The sequence below is a fragment of the Schistocerca serialis genome, chromosome 2, assembly GCF_023864345.2.
Source record: "Schistocerca serialis cubense isolate TAMUIC-IGC-003099 chromosome 2, iqSchSeri2.2, whole genome shotgun sequence".
Lineage (NCBI taxonomy): Eukaryota > Metazoa > Arthropoda > Insecta > Orthoptera > Acrididae > Schistocerca > Schistocerca serialis.
The window spans coordinates 137,709,646-137,732,154 of record NC_064639.1 but is presented as its reverse complement, the minus strand read 5'-3'; the positions used below and the strand labels follow the sequence as shown (position 1 = coordinate 137,732,154).

Sequence of the window (22,509 nt, the reverse complement as noted above, 5' to 3'; positions counted from 1 at the left end):
CTCAAAATTTGGTTACTGAAGCCAATAATATATGGTATATAAGTTTAAATTTCGTCGTACTCTTTAAAAATTAGAAGTTGTCTGCTGTTTAGTTAGATAGAACGAGTTATTGAGCTAATTTTGTTGTTCATTAGATACATTGTAAATGACGAACAGAAAATGTAATTTAAATTGGCGGTTTTTGTAGTTGTAATATGCAACCAAACGCATTGTGAATTTGACGATTGTACCTTAAAATAGTTTTAGCAGGCTCATCATCTGGTGAAAGTGTTGGTGCAACACTGTTTTCTGCACCATACGCATATAATTATAATGCCTGCAGAAATTTAAGTGTAAGTTACAGAAATATTTGTGTGTGTTCGCGACTTACGCGTGTCCAGTGTCGAAGTTGTCAGCGCTCATACGAAAATTAATAGGGAAGAGTAGGGTTAAAATGGCTAAAAGTAACGTAAAATAAGGAGTGAGTCCCATAGAATTTCAGTCTCACTCACGTCCATTCGCACAACTACACACATTCTCCACATTCTCGCATCTCTTAAGATAACGTAAAATTGGTGAAATGCTCTAGAAATTGTAATAAAAACACAAATAATACAAGAGAAAAGCTAAAATAACAACACAAGCAACTGTAATTGGCTGATCATTTACCAAAACAGAGATGATCCAGCCACTCTGATAACACATTAAAAACTTTTCCCGAAAATTTTAGGGAACAACTCGGACATTTCGCGAAACGTTAGAAGTCGTACCACATTCATTTGATTGTCTGTTGAATTAGAGGGCAAATCTGTGGGGAAATGAGCTGCTGATCTCTGGTCTGAATATAAACACAATCTACTGAAATGTGGCGCACCGTGATCTGCACGTCACAAGCATTAGACGTTGGAGGGTCCTCTCGCCGGAGCAAGAAGCCACGCCTTATACTGCTGTGTACGATGAGAAGACGAGAGAAGAGGACCACAATTCGACTGCGTCGGTGCAAGCAGGTACACCACGGGAGCGTTATGGACAGACATGGTATTTATGTTTCAGTATTCATACACTGAGGTGATGAAAGCCATGGAATAGTGATATGCAGATATGCAGATGGCAATAATATGGCGTACACAAGGTCGGAGCTGCCATTTGAACTCAGGTGATTCATGTGAAAAGGTTTACGATGTCATTATGGCCGCACGACGAGAATTAACAGACTTTGAACTCGGAATCGTAGTTGGAGCTACATGCATGGGACATTCTATTTCTGAAATCGTTAAGGAATTCAATATTCCGAGATCCATAGTGTCAAGAGTGTGCCGAGAATACCAAATTTCAGGCATTATCTCTCCCCACAGGTAACGCAGTTGTAGACGCCCTTCACTTAACGACCGATAACAGCGGGGTTAGCATAGATTTGTCAGTGCTAAGAGACAAGCAACACTGCGCGAAATAACCGCAGAAATCAATGTGGGACGTACGACGAACGTATTCGTTAGTGCAGTGCGGCGAAATCTGGCATTAATGGGCTGCGGTAGCAGACGTCTGACGCGAGTACTTTTACTAAAAGCACAACGACTCTCCTGGACTCGTGACCATGTAGATTGGGCCCTAGACGACAGGAAAATCATTAGTCCGAAAATCAGCTGGCAAGAGCTGATGGTACGGTTCGAGTGTGGAGCGGACCCTACGAAACGGTGGACCCAAATTGTCAACAAGGTACTGTGCAAGCTGGTGGTGGCTCTATAATGGTGTGGGCTGTGTTTATATGGATTAAATTGGGTCCCCTGGTCCATCTGCACCGATCATTGGCTGGAAATGCTATGGTCGGCTACTTGGAGATCACTTGTAGCCATCCATGGACTAGATGTACCCAAAGAACGACGGAATTTCTATGGATGGGAATGCGCCGTGTGATCGGACCACAATTGTTCGCGATTGGTTTGTAGAAGATTCTGGAATATTCGAGACGTGAGACATAATCGACAGGGCAGTTTGTGCACAAAATCGTGCACAGGAAACACATCCGCGACTGTTGACGGTTATACACGCAGCATGGCTCAATTATTCTTCAGGGGACTTCCAACGACTTGTGGGTTTCATGCCGCGTCGGACTGCTGTACTCCTACTTTCAGTTCATGGTGGTGCCCACGACACGAATTTGTCTGCGTCCAACTGCACGTGGTCCAGAAAATAGTGTTTCTGTGACACCTTCATCTGATGATAAGCCTGGTGTGGCTCAAAAACTGGTTAGTGATAGGCTTCATAGTATCAGGTTCCAAAAGAGATTGAGTGCATATTAGACCGACAATAACCACCAATGAAAATGTTACTATAATTTCCTTAAAATGTTGCGTATTATGATTTCTCTGTTTCAAGACAGCCTTAAAATTTATGTTACTAGTTAAGGTATACACAATGAAATTAAAACGTGCTACAATCCTCCAGTTTCTATGACGATACCCCTACACGTTCCCTTTCCTCATGGAGTATCTGAAGTATGTAAGATATTATCTGTTTTTACCCTAATAAACAATTTCCATTTCGCTTGATGACAATATCCGAGACAGCAGCTTCGATTTCGAAAGATCAGATTAACACGACCTGGAAAACAGTGTTATGACCATATACTCTTCGACAGACGATTTTTAGTGCGCAGTGGGCCGGCCGAAGTGGCCGTGCGGTTCTAGGCGCTGCAGTCTGGAACCGCGAGACCGCTACGGTCGCAGGTTCGAATCCTGCCTCGGGCATGGATGTGTGTCATGTCCTTAGGTTAGTTAGGTTTAACTAGTTCTAAGTTCTAGGGGACTAATGACCTCAGAAGTTGAGTCCCATAGTGCTCAGAGCCATTTTAGTGCGCAGTGGTTGGACAAAAATATGGAAAGACCTTGAGAAGCGCATGGTTGAACATAAACGCAGATACCAGCAAAGCCTGCAGGTTGCGCTGTTGCATTTGACCTCAGAACGGCACCTGTATTAGGTCTTCAGTAAGTTTCAAATGCCAGTCGCGGTCAGAGCATAGTCCTATGTAGTTGTGAGTGCATTATGGAGGAGCTGAATGAAATGGAAGGCGGACAAAATATTGGCGCTCATATGGTTGGTGCTTCCGTAACCAAGGGAGCGGAAGGGCTCTTTGTTTCAACAGGCACCTTATGGATGATTTATACCACATAAAGGGAAAACGAAAGAATATCATTTGTTTAGTCACAACGTGGAGGAAAGTGTATGTTGAGTTATTGTGGGCCGTCCGCCGCGGCCGAGCGGTTCTAGGTGCTAAAGTCCGGAACCACGCGTCTGCTACGGTCACAGGTTCGAATCCTGCCTCGGGCATTGATGTGAATGATCTCCCTAGGTTAGTTAGGTTTAAGAAGTTCTAAGTCTAGGGGACTGATGACCTTAGATGTTAAGTCGCATAGTGCTTGGAGCCATTTGAAGTTATCGTGGTGGAAGGTCATTCAAGAGTACTGTAACGAAAAACATGAGGACGACAGCTCCAAACGTCAATGCAGAAGTCAATGTCGTACTCTCGATCTCTGTCAGCACCAAAACAACACGGTGGGAGCTCCAGAACCAGGGAATCGCATGGCGAACTGGAATTTCCAAAGCCGCTCATCAGTGATATAAATGCCCGTAAAAGGGAAACGTGACGCCGAACTCATTAAACGAGGACTATGGAGCTGTGATATGCAAATAATTAGCTTTTCAGAGCATTAACACAAGGTTGGCACCGGTGGCGACACCTACAACGTGCTGACATGAGGAAAGTTTCCAACCGATTTCTCATACACAAACAGTAGTTGACCTGCGTTGCCTGGTGAAACGTTGACGCCTCGTGAAAGGAGGAGAAATGCGTACCATCACGTTTCCGATTTTGATAAAGGTCGAATTGTAGCCTATCGCGATTGCGGTTTATCGTATCGCGACATTGCTGCTCGCGTTGGTCGAGATCCAATGACTCTTAGCAGAATATGGAATCGGTGGGTTCAGGAGGATAATACGGAACGCCGTGCTGGATCCCAACGGCCTCGTATCACTAGCAGTCGAGATGGCAGGCATCTTATACGCATGTCTGTAACGGATCGTGCAGCCACGTCTCTATCACAGAGTCAACAGATGGGGACGTTTGTAAGACAATAACCATCTGCACGAGCAGTTCGACGACATTTGCAGCAGCTTCGACTATCAGCTCGGAGACCATGGCTCAGGTTACCCTTGACGCTGCATCACAGACAGGAACGCCTGCGATGGTGTACTCTACGACGAACCTGGGTGCACAAATGGCAAAACGTCATGTTTTCGGATGAATCCAGGTTGTTTTTACAGCACCATGATGGTCGCATCCGTGTTTGTCGACATCGCGGTGAACGCACATTGGAAGCGTGTATTGCCCGCAACTCGTGGTCGTGCGGTAGCGTTCTCGCTTCCCACGCCCGGGTTCCCGGGTTCGATTCCCGGCGGGGTCAGGGATTTTCTCTGCCTCGTGATGGCTGGGTGTTGTGTGCTGTCCTTAGGTTAGTTAGGTTTAAGTAGTTCTAAGTTCTAGGGGACTTATGACCACAGCAGTTGAGTCCCATAGTGCTCAGAGCCATTTGAACCATTTTTTTGAAGCGTGTATTCGTCGTCACCATACTGGCGTATCACCCGGCGTGATGGTATGGGGTGCCATTGGTCACATGTCTCGGTCACCTCTTGTTCGCCTTGACGGCACTTTGAACAGTGGACGTTACATTTCAGATGTGTTACGGCCCGTGGCTCTACCCTTCATTCGATCCCTGAAAAACCCTACATTTCAGCAGGATAGTGCACGACCGAATGTTGCAGGTCGAGTACGGACCTTTCTGGATACAGAAAATGTTCGACTCCCGCCCTGGCCAGCACATTCTCCAGATCTCTCACCAATTGAAAACGTCTGGTCAATGGTGACCGAGCAACTGGCTCGTCACAATACGCCTACTCGTGATGAACTGTGGTATCGTGTTGAAGCTGCATGGGCACCTGTACAAGTACACGCCATCCAAGCTCAGGTTGACTCGATGCCCAGGCTTTTTTTTTTTTTTTTTTGGTCATCAATCTACTGACTGGTTTGATGCGGCCCGCCACGAATTCCTTTCCTGTACTAACCTCTTCATCTCAGAGTAGCGCTTGCAAGCTACGTCCTCAATTATTTGCTTGACGTATTCCAATCTCTGTCTTCCTATACAGTTTTTGCCCTCTACAGCTCCCTCTAGTACCATGGAAGTCATTCCCTCATGTCTTAGCAGATGTCCTATCATCCTGTCCCTTCTCCTTATCAGTGTTTTCCACATATTCCTTTCCTCTCCGATTCTGCGTAGAACCTCCTCATTCCTTACCTTATCAGTCCACCTAATTTTCAACATTCGTCTATAGCACCACATCTCAAATGCTTCGATTCTCTTCTGTTCCGGTTTTCCCACAGTCCATGTTTCACTACCATACAATGCTGTACTCCAGACGTACATCCTCAGAAATTTCTTCCTCAAATTAAGGCCGGTATTTGATATTGGTAGACTTCTCTTGGCCAGAAATGCCTTTTTTGCCATAGCGAGTCCGCTTTTGATGTCATCCTTGCTCCGTCCGTCATTGGTTATTTTACTGCCTAGATAGGAGAATTCGTTAACTTCATTGACTTCGTGACCATCAATCCTGATGTTATGTTTCTCGCTGTTCTCATTTCTACTACTTCTCATTACCTTCGCCTTTCTCCGATTTACTCTCAAACCATACTGTGTACTTATTAGACTGTTCATTCCGTTCAGCAGATCATTTAATTCTTCTTCACTTTCACTCAGGGTAGCAATGTCATCAGCGAATCGTATCATTGATATCCTTTCACCTTGTATTTTAATTCCACTCCTGAACCTTTCTTTTATTTCCATCATTGCTTCCTCGATGTACAGATTGAAGAGTAGGGGCGAAAGGCTACCGCCTTGTCTTACACCCTTCTTAATACGAGCACTTCGTTCTTGATCGTCCGCTCTTATTATTCCCTCTTGGTTGTTGTACATATTGTATATGACCCGTCTCTCCCTATAGCTTACCCCTACTTTTTTCAGAATCTCGAACAGCTTGCACCATTTTATATTGTCGAACGCTTTTTCCAGGTCGACAAATCCTATGAAAGTGCCTTGATTTTTCTTTAGCCTTGCTTCCATTATTAGCCGTAACGTCAGAATTGCCTCTCTCGTCCCTTTACTTTTCCTAAAGCCAAACTGATCGTCACCTAGCGCATTCTCAATTTTCTTTTGCGTTCTTGTGTATATTATTCTTGTAAGCAGCTTCGATGCATGAGCTGTTAAGCTGATTGTGCGATAATTCTAGCACTTGTCAGCTCTTGCCGTCTTCGGAATGGTGTAGATGATGCTTTTCCGAAAGTCAGATGGTATGTCGCCAGATTCATATATTCTACACACCAACGTGAATAGTCGTTTTGTTGGCACTTCCCCCAATGATTTTAGAAATTCTGATGGAATGTTATCTATCCCTTCTGCCTTATTTGACCGTAAGTCCTCCAATGCTCTTTTAAATTCCGATTCTAATACTGGATCCCCTATCTCTTCTAAATGGACTTCTGTTTCTTCTTCTATCACATCAGACAAATCTTCACCCTCATAGAGGCTTTCAATGTATTCTTTCCACCTATCTGCTCTCTCCTCTACATTTAACAGTGGAATTCCCGTTGCACTCTTAATTTTACCACCGTCGCTTTTAATGTCACCAAAGGCTGTTTTGACTTTCCTGTATGCTGAGTCTGTCCTTCCGACAATCATATCTTTTTCGATGTCTTCACATTTTTCCTGCAGCCATTTCGTCTTAGCTTCCCTGCACTTCCTATTTATTTCATTCCTCAGCGACTTGTATTTCTGTATTCGTGATTTTCCCGGAACATGTTTGTACTTTCTTCGCAGCTACCTTCTTTGTTCCTATGTTTTCCTTCCAAACTTCTGTGATGGCCCTTTTTAGAGATGTCCATTCCTCTTCAACTGTACTGCCTACTGTGCTATTCCTTATAGCTGTATCTATAGCGTTAGAGAACTTCAAACGTATCTCGTCATTCCTTAGTACTTCCGTATCCCACTTCTTTGCGTATTGATTCTTCCTGATTAATGTCTTGAACTTCAGCCTACTCTTCATCACTACCATATTGTGATCTGAGTCTCCTGGGTACGCCTTACAATCCAGTATCTGATTTCGGAATCTCTGTCTGACCATGATGTAATCTAATTGAAATCTTCCCATATCTCCCGGCCTTTTCCAAGTATACCTCCTCCTCTTGTGATTCTTGAACAGGGTATTCGCTATTACTAGCTGAAACTTGTTACAGAACTCAATTAGTCTTTCTCCTCTTTCATTCCTTGTCCCAAGCCCATATTCTCCTGTAACCTTTTCTTCTACTCCTTCCCCTACAACTGCATTCCAGTCGCCCATGACTATTAGATTTTCGTCCCCCTTTACATACTGCATTACCCTTTCAATATCCTCATACACTTTCTCTATCTGTTCATCTTCAGCTTGCGACGTCGGCATGTATACCTGAACTATCGTTGTCGGTGTTGGTCTGCTGTCGATTCTGATTAGAACAACCCGGTCACTGAACTGTTCACAGTAACACACCCTCTGCCCTACCTTCCTATTCATAACGAATCCTACACCTGTTATACCATTTTCTGCTGCTGTTGATATTACCCGATTTTCATCTGACCAGAAATCCTTGTCTTCCTTCCACTTCACTTCACTGACCCCTACTATATCTAGATTGAGCCTTTGCATTTCCCTTTTCAGATTTTCTAGTTTCCCTACCACGTTCAAGCTTCTGACATTCCACGCCCCGACTCGTAGAACGTTATCCTTTCGTTGATTATTCAATATTTTTCTCATGGTAACCTCCCCCTTGGCAGTCCCCTCCCGGAGATCCGAATGGGGGACTATTCCGGAATCTTTTGCCAATGGAGAGATCATCATGACACTTCTTCAATTACAGGCCGCTTGTCCTGTGGATACACGTTACGTATCTTTAACGCAGTGGTTTCCATTGCCTTCTGCATCCTCATGTCGTTGATCATTGCTGATTCTTCCGCCTTTAGGGGCAATTTCCCACCCCTAAGACAAGAGAGTGCCCTGAACCTCTACCCGCTCCTCCGCCCTCTTTGACAAGGCCGTTGGAAGTCTTCGGCCGCCAATGCTGATTATTTATCAAAATTTAGGCAGTGGCGGCGATCGAACCCGGGACCGAAGACGTTTTGTTTATGAATCAAAGACGCTACCCCTAGACTTAAACGTAACTAACCTAAGGACATTACACACATCCATGCCCGAGGCAGGATTCGAACCTGCGACCGCAGCGGCCGCGCGGTTCTGGACTGTAGCGTCTAGAACCGCTCGGCCACAACGGCCGGCCGTTACTGGATTACGTAACAATTTTGGTTGATAGGGTCCATCCCATGGTACAGTGTTTGTTCCCTAATGTTCATGCTTCGTTCCGAGAAGACAGGCCACTTTTCCACGCTGCTCGAATCGTCCAATAGTAGTATTGTGAGCACAAGCATTAATTATCGCATCTCCCCTGGTCATCAGTTACCAGATCTTTACGTTACTGAGCCTGTGTGTGACAGCTAGCCACATCCATCATCGTTACCTGAATTTGCCCCTATATTGCAGCGAGAGTGGTATAAGAGTCCTTTCAAAACCATGGAGGACCTATATTCCGAGACGAGTGGAATCTGTTTTGAAATCCGACGGGTTTCCTACACCGTATTTGGCATGGAAGTGTACTGTGTTTCCGGTGTGTCCATATAATTTGCCCAGCCGCCCATACTTCCACTGGGTATTTGTCGTACTGTGGCCTGTGTCGTATGGTATCTCTGAACTTGCTGACGTTATTATAAGTGACTGACACTGATTTTCTGGAACACCTCATACCAGTTCCTTCAGCTTACATCTTCATCTACATACATACTCCGCAATCCACCGCAACTAGCATCTGCTCTCCCTGTTCCACTGCCAAACAGAACGAGGGGAAAATGACTGCCTATATGCCTCTGTACGAGCCCTAATATCTCTTATCTTATCTTTGTGGTCTTTTTCGCGAAATATAAGTTGGCGGCAGTAAAATTGTACTGCAGTCAGCGTCAAATGCTGGTTCTCTAAATTTCCTCAGTACCGATTCACGAAAAGAACGCCTCCTTTCCTCCAGAGACTCCCACCCGAGTTCCTGAAGCATTTCCGTAACACTCGCTTGATGATCAAACCTACCAGTAACAATTCTAGCAGCCCGCCTCTGAATTGCTTCTATGTCCCCCCTCAATTTGACCTGATAGGGATCCCAAACGCTCGAGTAGTACTCAAGAATACGTCGTATTAGTGTTTTATAAGCGGTCTCCTTTACAGATGAACCATATCTTGCCAAAATTCTACCAATGAACCGAAGACGACTATCCGCCTTCCCCACAACTGCCATTACATGCTTGTCCCACTTCATATCGCTCTGCAATGTTACGCCCAAATATTTAATCGACGTGACTGTGTCAAGCGCTACACTACTAATGGAGTATTCAAACATTACGGGATTCTTTTTCCTATTCATCTGCATTAACTTACATTTGTCTACATTTAGAGTTATCTGTGATTTTTTACACCAATCACAAATCCTGTCCAAGTCATCTTGTATCCTCCTACAGTCACTCAACGACGACACCTTCCCGTACGCCACAACATCATCAGCAAACAGCCGCACATTGCTGTCCACCTATCCAAAAGATCGTTTATGTAGATATAAAACAACAGCGGACCTACCACACTTAGTTTCTTTTGCTCTGATCGAGTCCACCCCATGGTACAACTTTTGTTACCCAGTGATGATTCGGTCTTCCAAGCTGACAGGCCCTCTGTTCCCACAAAATGGTTCAAATGGCTCTGAGCACTATGCGACTTAACTTCTGAGGTTATCAGTCGCCTAGAACTTAGAACTAATTAAACCCAACTAATCTAAGGACATCACACACACCCATGCCCGAGGCAGGATTCGAACCTGCGACCGTAGCGGTCGCCCGGCTCCAGACTGTAGCACCTAGAACCGCACGACCGCGGCGGCTGGCTCTGTTCCCACAGCTCGCATCCCCCAGGACTGGTTTTGTGAGCACGAGGACGAAGTGTCCCATCTCACCTGGCCATCTCAGTCGCCAGATCTCAATATCGCTGACCCTTTTTGGATTTTGTGGCTTTTCTATCTATATAAATATTTGACGGCTAATAAATAATATTACTCTAAAAGTGTTAATTTTTTGCTGTTGGTTAGAGTGTTAGCCCTCGTTATTTAAGTATATTACCTGACGAAGGGGTCGCAGGCGTTGACGGTGGCGACGGTCCTGGAAGGCAGGTTTCTCGCCTTGAGCAGCGACACGAGCAGTTTCTCCGTGGCGGGTTCGTAGCGCACCGAGAACCACACGCGGCCCAGGTGGTCCTCTGGGAAGGACATGTTCTCGTCCAGGCCCAGCGCGCCGCGGTACAGCGAAGGGTCGATAGCGCCGAGGCCGTAGCAGCCTGCGAAAGGATTCCAGATGAGGAGTCATGTTCTGACACTACATGAAGAAGACCCGCACCTGGTCCACATGGTCCTCTGTGAAGGACATGCCCTATCCAGCTGCACCCAGGCTGTTGCAACCTGAGAAGAAAATTCATGAGACATGTTCTGTCAAAATCACTGTAAAGAAGAGCTAAGCGTGTCACAGGTGGTTGCGTTGGAAGGACGCGTCCTCGTCCAGCCCAGCTCACTGCGGTGCCACGACAGGCCAGTGGTGGCCTCTCCATAGCAGCCTGAGAAGCGAATCTAGAAGATATGTCCCAATGCACCATAAAGAAAATCTACACGAGGTTCAGATGATCCTCTAGGAAGGATTGGTTCTTGTGCAGACCCACGGTTTCCCGGTACAGTAGTGAGTCAATGGCAGCCAGACGGTATCAATCTGAGAAGAGAATGTAGGTTATGTCTCATAAAGAAGAACCAAACGCGACATAGACGGTCTTCCAGGAAGAAATGGTCTCCTTCGAGGCTCAATACACTGCGGTACAGTGACAGGCCAACAGTGCCCAGTCCATAGCAGAAGCGAAAGTAGATGCCGATTCACGATTTAAAACTCCATAAAAAATATCCACAGGTGGCGCAGCTGATACTCTGGAAATCAGACCCATGTAAAGTAACACTTATTTGCAGATAAGAGTACATTTTACTTAAGTCCAGTTTTGATATTCGAATACCTGAAGTAAATGTATCAGCAACGCAGTATGAATGGAGTAAGGAGCGAGCTGTAGATTACCACACTGGCTAGCAGAGGCGGTTGGCCATCAGGCGCTTTCAGAGACGGTGGGATGAGGTGCCGATTCAAAAATCGCTCGTGACGTCAACAAAGAGATACGTATGGAAAGTACATCTATTCTGATGTGAATCAAGCAACTATTGTTAAGATATATTTATTAACAGTAGTTGTCTTTTGCCACTCAGACATTAGAAGCACTCCAGGGTCATAAACACCATTTTTCAGTAATTTCACAATGCCAGCAAACGTTGATGTTAATAGATAAACGAATAACTTTGGCATAACCCAAAACTTAAGATCTTATACGAACTATACAGACCGTAAGCTCAAGTTACAGATTGTGCGCCATAGTCGGCAGTCGTCGATAGGATGTCAAGTCTGTTTGCGAAGCTGTCCTCCGCACCAAGTACAGAAATATTTGTTTTGTAAATAAAAGCGCCTTTCCTTGCTGCAGCTTAATTTATTTTTCCCTGACGCGTTTCGCCTTTTTCTTACTCTAAGGCGCCTTCAATGGGATCTAGAACGATACAGCTTTGTTATTTTTAGATTATCAAACAGTCCACGTCGCTTTTTCTAAATAAACAAGTAATTACTTACAGTCTGTTGGCGTCTGAGTTTCCACTCATCTGGTCTTAAGGACGCACTACCTCTTCACTTCTGAAACATACGCCCAATTTTGTATTCTGAAGTTTCTCTTCCACACTATGCACCGTGTTTCTCCCTCGTCTTTGTGGTGCATTATTATTCTTTTGCCACTGTTTATAGGCATTAGTTCCAATACTGTGCTTTTTAAGACGTAAATATTATGAGTTCATTATGTGTTCGTTCTGTTTGGTTTGTTTATATATATGTTGCCAGCATACTGAAGTACATGTTGAAAACTAACGTCTATTCATGATGTTTGTGTCTGTGTGTATGTGTGTTTGTTTTTATTTATTTTTTTAATCTTATGGGACTTAACTGCTGAGGTCATCAGTCCCTAACCTTACACACTACTTAACCTAAATTATCCTAAGGACAAACACACACACCCATGCCCGAGGGAGGACTCGAACCTCCGCCGGGACCAGCCGCACAGTCCATGACTGCAGCGCCCGAGACCGCTCGGCTAATCCCACGCGGCTGTGTGTGTTTCTCTCTCTCTCTCTCTCTCTTTCTCTTTATGTGTGTGTGTGTGTATAAGAGAGAATGAGTTTTGGTTTGAGTGTTCTGCGGCGGGGTTCATGGACAAGTGAGCGATAAGGTGTTGGGTGGCATTATTATTATTATTATTATTATTATTATTATGATAATCCTCTTTTGGATTGTTATTCTATTATTCTAGCTGTTAGTGTAAACAATGAATTGTCTCGCATGCGTACTTGATCGTACAACGAGTTTTTCTTTTCTGCTTTGGTTCTCTGTGCGTGGTAATTTTATTGAAAGTTTAGGAGGTGTCTTTTTATTATTGATTCTAGTTATCTTCCTGTACTCTTCTCTAGTGGTTGGTTTGTGGTTATGTTCTCTTCGGTGTTCAGCAAATGTGGAGTGGTTTGTCCCATACATCTAGGCACTCAAGTGTTCTTTGAATCAGACATCAAATGATCTACCTGTTTGTCCCATGTATCTGCCATCACAAGTGTTGACTGTATTTGATATATACCTGCATTCTAGTGTATGTTTCTGTTTCTTGTCAGTTTTGAGGTGTATTTTTGTATAGAAATGTCTGTTGTATATGCGATGTTTATTCCCTGTCTTTTGAAATGTTGGTGATTTTATGTGTGAGTTTGTGCTTGTATGTCATTGTGTCTTGTATTTTCTTTCATATTTTTCGGACTATTCTGTGTATTTGTTATGGTACTGAGTGTCTGTGTTTGGTTCTGTTGTGTTGGTGTCTGGGATTTGGTGCTTCCTGCTTTTATTTTACTTTTAATTTTGTTGTTTAGCTTTGTGACTATGTTACTATCGTAATCATTGTTTTGTCCTACCTTCAATATTACGTCAAATTCTTCGGTAGCTTTCTTTGGTGAATGGCACTGTGCTGAGTCTGTGGAGCATGAGTCGAAGTGCTACTTGCTTTTGTGAGTGTGGGTGGTTCGAGGGTTGGTGAATGACAATGTCCATTGCTGTGGGTTTACGTTAAATTTCAAACATGTGCTTAATGTTTAATTTCTTGTTTGTCAATTTGGTTATTTTGTTCTCTTTCAAAAGCGAATTTTATATTTTTATGCACCCTGTTGAAGTCAGTACGTAGGTTTTCAATTTTTGTTTGCGGTTCGTCTATTACGCAGAGGATGCCATCCATATACCTGAACCAGTATAGTATGTTGTATTCTTTTGCAACTATTTTGGTTAAAATGATCTGTTCATTGTGGTTTACAAAACTATTTGCTAAGGTTCCTGACATTTGGACCCCATTGGTAATCCATCTCCTTGTGTATAAAATTCGCTATTCAGTTGGAAGTAATTTTGTCTTTTATGAGCTTCATTAGAGTGTATTAGCAGTGTAGTGTTTTAATGGTTTTGTGCTCTTGTTTTTTTAAATTTTCAGACATTAATTTTAACATGCATCCTGGGAGATTTTTCGAAATCCGGTGTTGGCCTTACAGGAAGATTAGGTTCGTGAATCGTTGGTTTACTTTGGAGGACAGGTGTAGTGGTATTAATCGGTGTCATCTTTCCTTTCTCTGTTTTATACAGTCTATATTTATAGGAGGGCATTTTACTTTTGTCTGGAATCCGTTTGTTGGGTCTGGTTTTAATTTTGTAACGTTATTTTGTGAGATGAATTCTTGTGTTTTTGAATTTATTGTTTTTATTCTCCCATAAGTACTAATACAGTCACTTTGTCTGCTTTGGAAATGATAAGATTTTCATTTTGAAGTTTTTTTTTCTAAGTTTTGTGAATGTTGCAGATTCTGGGTTTTTGTTGTTTTCGTGTTGTGTTTTCATACTGGTTATTATATTATGGATTTCTTTTTTTACTAATTCTCTAGTCAGTGCAATGTTGACACTGCTATTTTCGTTTCTATCTTCCCTTGTCCTTTCTCCAACAGCTGTCTTTCTTTGCTGTTTAACTGTGTGTCTGTAAAGTTTACCAATCTTGGGTAGAATGTGTTTGATTCTCCTGACTGCGTGTAAAGTTATTGTGTTGTGACTAGAGTTTCTTGAGTTGATAATGTTTCTTCTACGAATTTTTTCTATTCTTTATACAGCAGTTTTTGCGTGTCTTTCGACCTTGTTGATCAAATGGGAAAAAAACTGCCATGTTATTAATGGTGTCTGCAAGTTGGAAATGTGTCTCATACTACTCGTAATTTAACTCTTGTTTTGTAGGTATAGGGATTTGATTTCGTATTTCAGAACATTTTCTGCGCAACATGCATTGCTGTTTGGGCTCTGGGTGAACTGTTTTCAATCTTTACATTGATTTATTTAGGTACATGATCATTGCATTCGCATATCGTGTTACTTTTTGTGTGTTGTATGCTTTTATGGGCGTTCAGGTGAAGTCTTCTGAATTTCTTGTACCGACCACATGTAAACGCCTGGCATCTCGTGAATAAGTTTATTTGCGTGGTCATTCTTCACTGCAAGCACGGAAATTTGGTTTTTATAAATAAAATCGCCTTTTCTTGCTTCAACTGAATATAAGAGATATAAACACACACACAGAGGTACAAATGTCATGAATAGACGTTAGTTTTCAACATATACTTTGTTAGTTTGGCAATATATAGGTAAACAAACCAAACAGGAGGAAACACCTAATGAACTCACAATATTTACGTCTTTAAAAACACAGTTTTCGAACAAACAGCAAAATAATAATAGTGCATCACAAAGACGAAAGAGAAACATGGTGAAGAGTGTGAAGGAAAAAGTTCAAACTATAAAATTATGCTTATTTTTCGGAAGTGAAGTGGTAGTGCGACCTCCAGACCAGATGAGAGGAAACGCAGATACCAACAGATTGTAATTACTTCTTTACATATAAAAACAGACGTGAACTGTTTGATAATCTAAAAGTAATAAAGCTGTATCGTCCTAGATGCCACTGAAGATGCCTTAGAGTAAGAAAAAGGCGAAACGCGTCTGGGAAAAATAAATTAAGTTGCAACAAGAAATGGTGGTCTTATTTACAAAACCAATATGTCGTTAGGATGCCTTTCGATCTAGTTATGCAGTTGATCACGCTCTCGTAGCGTTAATAGGTAATTTATAATCAGTGTGAACATGTTCACTTAACGGTGTTTCTTAAATGAAGCCGGCCGAAGTGGCCGAGCGGTTTTAGGCGCTACAGTCGGAAACTGCGCGACCGCTACGGTCGCAGGTTCGACTCCTGCCTCGGGCATGGATTGTGTGATGTCCTTAGGTTAGTCAGGTTTAAGTACACTGCTGGCCACCGTAAATGCAACACCCTGAAGGAAGCATCCGAATCGAGTGAAATTTACACCATGAGTTTGCAGCGATGAGATATGCAACCGCTTAGAATTTCAGCGCAGACGCACATCACGCGCGCCTGTGGCGCCACCTCATAGCGCCATTTAAGGCCTGGCGATTTCGACGAGTGTACGTTCGGCACGTGTGTTTACCTTGTGGTTGTTTCACAAGACGATCAGTTATGCCTCGTAGACAACAGCGAACATCTTTTGATCAAGTATCCGAGTTCGACAGAGGAAGGATAGTGGCTGACCGAGATTGTGGATTGGTTCAAATGGCTCTGAGCACTATGGGACTTAACATCTATGGTCATCAGTCCCCTAGAACTTAGAACTACTTAAACCTAACTAACCTAAGGACACCACACACACCCATGCCCGAGGCAGGATTCGAACCTGCGACCGTAGCAGTCGTGCGGTCCCGGACTGAGCGCCTGAACCGCTAGACCACCGCGGCCGGCGATTGTGGATTATCATACAGAGAAATCGCTAGTCGTGTTGGACGAAACCAAACAACTGTAATGCGGATATTTGACCGTTGGATGCAGGAGAGTACGACGGACCGACGTGGTCGATCGCATTCACATCGGTGCACCACTGCACGTGCTGATAGGCAAATTGTACGCATGGCAGTGACGGATCGCTCAGTGACATCCCGAACCATAGCACAGCACATTGCGTCTGTAACGCATCATCCAGTGTCTGCGCGTACCATTCGACGCCGTTTACAGCAGAATGTTCTGTCCGCAAGACGTCCATTGCTTCGTCTACCATTGACGCAGAACCACAGACGTCTCCGTCGCCAATGGTGTGATGACAGATGGATGTGGACGGCAGAATGGGATGACGTTGTCTTTACTGACGAGGCACGCTTCTGTCTGCAGCACCACGATGGTCGGATTCGAGTGTGGAGACACCGTGGAGAGAGGTTGCTGGACAGCTCCATTATGCACCGCCACACTGGTCTTGCACCGGGTATTATGGTATGGGGCGGTATTGGATATTACTCTCGCACGCCTCTAGTACGCATTGCCGGTACTTTAAATAGCTGGCGCTACATATCCGAGGTGCTGGAGCCAGTTGTCCTTCCTTACCTTCAGGGCTCGGCCACAGCCATATTTCAACAGGATCATGCGCGACCACACGTGGCACGCATTGTCCAAAGGTTCTTCGTCAATAACCAGATTGAATTACTTCCCTGGCCGGCTCGCTCTCCAGATCTTTCGCCGATAGAAAACATTTGGTCCATGGTTGCTCAACGAGTGACCCAGATTACATCCCCAGCTGCCACACCAGATGATCTTTGGCAACGTGTGGAAGCTGCTTGGGCTGCTGTGCCCCAGGAACACATCCAACGTCTCTTCGACTCAATGCCGAGACGTGTGGCAGCGGTGATCTCCAACAATGGCGACTACTCTGGCTACTGATTCTGGCAGGAACCACATGTCACAGACGTCTGTAAACGTAATCATTTGACACTTGGTCAAAATGTTATCTACAAAATAAATTTTGTTGTGCTACCTCTTGTCTTTCTTGGTGTTGCATTTATGGTGGCCAGCAGTGTAGTTCTAAGTACTAGGAGACTGATGACCTTAGATGTTAAGTCCCGTAGTGCTCAGAGCCACTTAAATGAACACACCATAATGGCATCCTGCGTAAAACTTATTTCTCGCTTCATTACGGAAGACATAGACAGTAGTATTGCACTTTCAGAATCTGACGGCCCTGTAAGGAGACATAAAACTACGAGAGCACTTCCACTTAACGGGTTGAAGGAATCCTAGACGGTGGCTTACTAAGCCTGTTGACGAACGTACTGGCTTAATTATCGCAAAACTCAGGTGGGAAAGCGTGGCCAGTTATACTGTACCCCCCATATACCACCATGTACGGACTCGTTAAACTGAGATATTTCTAGAGGTTTAGTACGAGTGGATGGTTCTTGCACCCAGTACATTTCGATATATGTAAGGGTCAATGGCGCCTGTACGGTATCTACCTAAGAGGAAACTCAGGCGATGCGTCATCTGTTGCAAAGTGACCTGCAGCCGAGATTGCCCTACTAGAACGAATCATTACCGTTAAGGCCGAGCACACCATGGTTGTGCGACAGGTCATTGGCACCTAGACTGCAACAGCTCCAGGAGCCGAGTCACATCTAATCCATTTCCACTGTACTTTTCCCAAGAGACATGTCAGCCTACAGAGAAACATAGTTTTTCATGTTCACTGCCATTATTTTTTTCAAATCACCTGCCTTCTGGATGGTTGGACGCTACCCGCTACGGATTCCTCTCCTGCCACCGTATGTCTTCAATTATTTGCTGGGTGGATACGTCTCTGTCTTCCTATATAGCCTTTACTCTCCATAATTCCCTCTAACGCTGTCTTAACATCTTTCCCTTCTACTTGTCAGTGATTTTTGTTAAATCTTTTCTTCACAGAATCGATGTAGAGCCTCCTAAATCCTTATTTGTCCACTTAATTTTCAACAGCCTTCTTTAGCGTATTATCTTAAACGTTTCATTACTCTTCGTTTTTAGTTTTTCCACAGTCCATGATTCACTATGATAGACTGCTTTGCTCCCATCAGAAGCTTCTTCTTCAGATTAAGACCTGTATTGATGCTAACTGACTCGCCTTGTCGATAATGTCCTCTTTGTCTGTGCTGTCCCGTTTCTTATGTCCTCCTTTCTTTGTCTATGAAGCGCTACTTTGCTTGCACAGTAAAAGAATTTGTTAACTTCGTCTACTTTGTTGTCGCCAATTTTAACGTTAAATGTATCGCTAATTTCACTTCTGCTTCTCGTCATTACTTCCACCTTTCTTCGATTTACTCCGGCCATAGACTGTACAGTCTATTCAATAGGCCGTTAATTCATCCTCCTTTCCACGCCGAGGGTAGCCATATCACCAGAAAATCTTTTCAATGATATCCTTTCAGCCTGAAATTTAGCCTCACAATGGAAAGTTCCCTTTCAAATGTTCAAATGTGTGTGGAATCTCATGGGACTTAACTGCTAAGGTCATCAGTCCGTAAGCTTACACACTACTGAAACTAAATTATCCTAAGTACAAACACAGAAACCCATTCCCGGGGGAGGACTCGAACCTCCGGCGGGACCAGCCGGAAAGTCCATGACTGCAGCGCCCCAGACCGCTCGGCTAATCCCGCGCGGCGAGTTTCCTTTATTTGCATCGTTGTTTCTTCACTGTATAGACTGAATTGCATCCCCGTTTTACACCATTTCTAATCCGAGCTCTTTTTTCTTGTTCTTACATTCTTGTTCTTGTTTTGGTTCTGTTACACACTGCTTATCACTTGTCTTTCCCTATGTCTCAGACCAATTTTTCTTTTATTATTTTATATTGACGAGCGCCATTTCTGGGTCCACAGAGCCTATGAATGTGTTCTGGCTTCCATTATCAATACAACTCAAAACTGCCTCTCTGGTGCCTTTACTTCTAAAAGCCAAACTGATAGTAAACAAAAAGAGAATTAATTTTCCTTTCCATTATTAATAAGGTCAGGAGAACAAAAGAAAAAGCTGTTGTAACTAAACTGTTAAAAATTAAGTCAAATTCCGAAGTGGTAAACTTCAAAATGACACGACCGCTTTCCTATTCATCCACTCCCAAATTTAAGTTGGTCTCGTCACGTTGCTGTTAATAATTGACAGACACAGCACTGCACTTGTTATAGTCGAAAAGGAACGTCCGAAATAGTTTCAAATTGGTCGGTAATTCGCTCTTGTGTGGAGAAGTCGATGAGAGCGACATATTGCAGGTGATACACGCAGCGAACCCGTTCTCGTGTATGCGGACCTTGAAAAGCAAGGACAATTCCTTATTCCTTGGAATCTCAGGTTTTAGTCCAGTTGTTCGGAGAGACTCTTGGCAGCAGTGTAACACTAGATACACGCTGTCACGTGAACATTTAGAGCCCCAGCGACCTAGGGTCCTCTAAATAAGGCCGCTTAGGTTCACCCATGTTGAATGATACAGAGAAAAAACCACGGTGCCAACTCACCGTTCCCAGTCCCTGGAACCCAATCCATGCAAAAAAGGGAGACTGTGTGGAAGGACTAAAGAGATATGTAAAATAAATAATAAAATAATAACAAAAGAACGGTGCGTGTTTGTGTATATCTCTTTAATGAAGTAACCCCCGTTATATGCGGGCTTTGTATACATCAAAGGGCTCCTCACGTGGAAGACTGCAGGGGACCGAAGCGTCAGCACTTTTCGCGCACGTGTGCTCCCGTTTGCCGAACGGTTGCGGAGTTCTCGTTGACACACGCCCACGTCGCGTTTATTGCCCTACAGAGGAGAAACAAAAGAGCCCTCGGCTGTGAGCGTTTGATCAGCGTGCCGCTTCGAGGATAAGCAGCGTTTGTTCAGCGATAGCGTAATCAAAGGGTGTACTGGGGAAGGCGAAGTCTTCTGGCCTCTCTCTTTTTTTCTGTGCTCTTGATCGCAGTACTTTACCGCATATCCGAGCAGCTTTATAACCTGATGCTTTACATTTATGTTACATTTGACATCTGAGGAACGCAGTGCCGATATTACCTCACCGAACTTTTGCGGGGAACCTAACTTTACAATATTAAAAGTTCGCATAAAACATTATCTGCGCCATTCACTCTTTTTATTTCATCCCAACACGAGTTTCGAGAGCTTCCACTCTCATCTTCAGTTGGGGCAATGATATTATGTTACATATTTGCTGTCTGAATGCAGCCAGTAGTTTCTTGTGGTTTCATTTTGCCACAAAACCTGTCACAATCACTTGTTAGCGTAATATGGCACTAAGATTATAAATTTTGAACGGTGATAAAGTTACTTGCAGTCTGTTGCAGTGCACAAAACCCTGTGGTTAGTCATTAATATATGTTTTTAACTGAATTTGTCAATAACGTAAACAAGCGAAAGATTATAACGGCGTAAAGATATAGTGCCTAGTTTCAGAAATTCTACTTATTTAAATTGCGGACAATAGATACACGTAACAATTATAAAATTATTTCATTCCCTACAACAACTTGTTAGAAGTATTGTTATTGCAAATACATGACAGTAAAGTTGCAAATAAAAATAAAAGTACAATCAAAAATACAAAAATGCAAAATTTGCGTGCTTAGTATTGGCGTAATCTAATTGTAATTAGTTTTGTACAGTGCTTCTGCAATTATCTTTTATTAAGGCCACTGAGGAAGAAGAAAGTGGACAGAGTTATAACGCATCACTTAGTATATCCGCGAAGCTCTTAAAGGAACTGACTGCCCCTATCTCAGCTTTTTCATTTACTGTGTTCTGACTATGTTTTCTATTGTGAATGAAAATTTCAAATTGTTCATAAAGATTGAGTATATATCTATTGTTTATTTTGTGAAGTATTATTAAATTGTCCTCTACGTTATCAATGCCCTGTGTCCTGAACGTGTTTAGCTGTGGTAGACTTATTGGGTATGTTATATCTAAATCCATTCATATGTTCTTTGAGTCTAGTTAGAAATCTTCATCCAGTCTGACGACATGTTGTACGGGGTACTGGTTGTATTTTATCTTGCTTACACCTTGTTTTTGCATTGTGCGGGAGTCAATGAACTGATTAATTGTTGGTGAAGAAAGTATCTCTTCCTTTGTACGGTCTCAATACATTGGCAGTTTTTTGAGAAATGGTACCAAAGTAGGGAAGCCATACTGTCCTAGCGTATGTTTCCTTGTTGTTCTTATTTATGTTTCTGTTTATTTCTTTCTAACTAAGGCAGTATATCTTATAGCGTTATAATTTGTGGTTTGTGTGTGGTGTCACCGCCAGACACCACACTTGCTAGGTGGTAGCCTTTAAATCGGCCGCGGTCCATTAGTATACGTCGGAACCGCGTGTCGCCACTGTCAGTGATAGCAGACCGAGCGCCACCACACGGCAGGTCTAGAGAGACGTCCTGGCACTCGCCCCAGTTGTACAGCCGACTTAGCCAGAGATGGATCACTGACAACTACGCTCTCATTTTCCGAGACGATAGTTAGCATAGCCTTCAGCTACGTCATTTGCTACGACCTAGCAAGGCACCATATCATTTGATATTATTTTATATTGTGGTTATAACATGTACCGTCAAGAGAGATGTTCTACAATTGTGGATTAAAGTTAAGTGTTACATCAACTACGTACTTTATTTGCTACTATTAATTCCTTTAACTGTTCCAGACCTCACGCCAATCTGCGTGAGCTTAACGCGTGCCTTTCGGCTTCCTCTCATTGTGACTTGGCTGTCTTGCCAAGTCCAACATTGTGTGTATCATTGGTTTGTGTTCTGTAAGACAAATTAACAACGTATATTTATGACTGCAGGGTTATGCTCACTGGAACACACTTACGTATCTTTATCACCGTTTAAAATTTATAATTTTAGTCCCATATTACGCTAACAACTGCCTGTTATACATTTTTGTAGCGAAATGAAACCACAACACGCAACTGACTGGATCCAGTTAGCACAAATGCAGCATTATATCATTGTTCCATCTGTAGATGGGAGTGCAAACTCTCGTAAAGCATAGTAGGATGAAATAAAAGAGTGACTGACACAGATTACTGTTTTATTGGAACTTTTATTGTCATAAACGGCTGCAGTTGCTTACGAAAGTCCGCCATGGACGGCATGAAGTTTACGATGTTAGCTTTATATATTTAGTAAGTAGCAGGTGTGAAACTCTGATCTTCGTGACCTTCGTTTTCCTCCCTTCATAGTCGTTTTGGTGAACCGCCCTCGGTA

At 43.3% G+C, this 22,509-nt stretch overlaps 1 protein-coding gene across 1 annotated transcript in view; it reads right to left on the bottom strand.

The window, feature by feature from the left end:
- LOC126455786 (synaptotagmin-15-like) overlaps nucleotides 1-22,509 on the bottom strand; it is a 139,770-nt gene that overhangs the window by 59,897 nt on the left and 57,364 nt on the right. Inside the window, exon 4 of the mRNA XM_050091547.1 lies at nucleotides 10,320-10,533. Coding sequence (XP_049947504.1) covers nucleotides 10,320-10,533 — 214 coding nt within the window. The remainder of the gene's footprint in view (nucleotides 1-10,319; nucleotides 10,534-22,509) is intronic.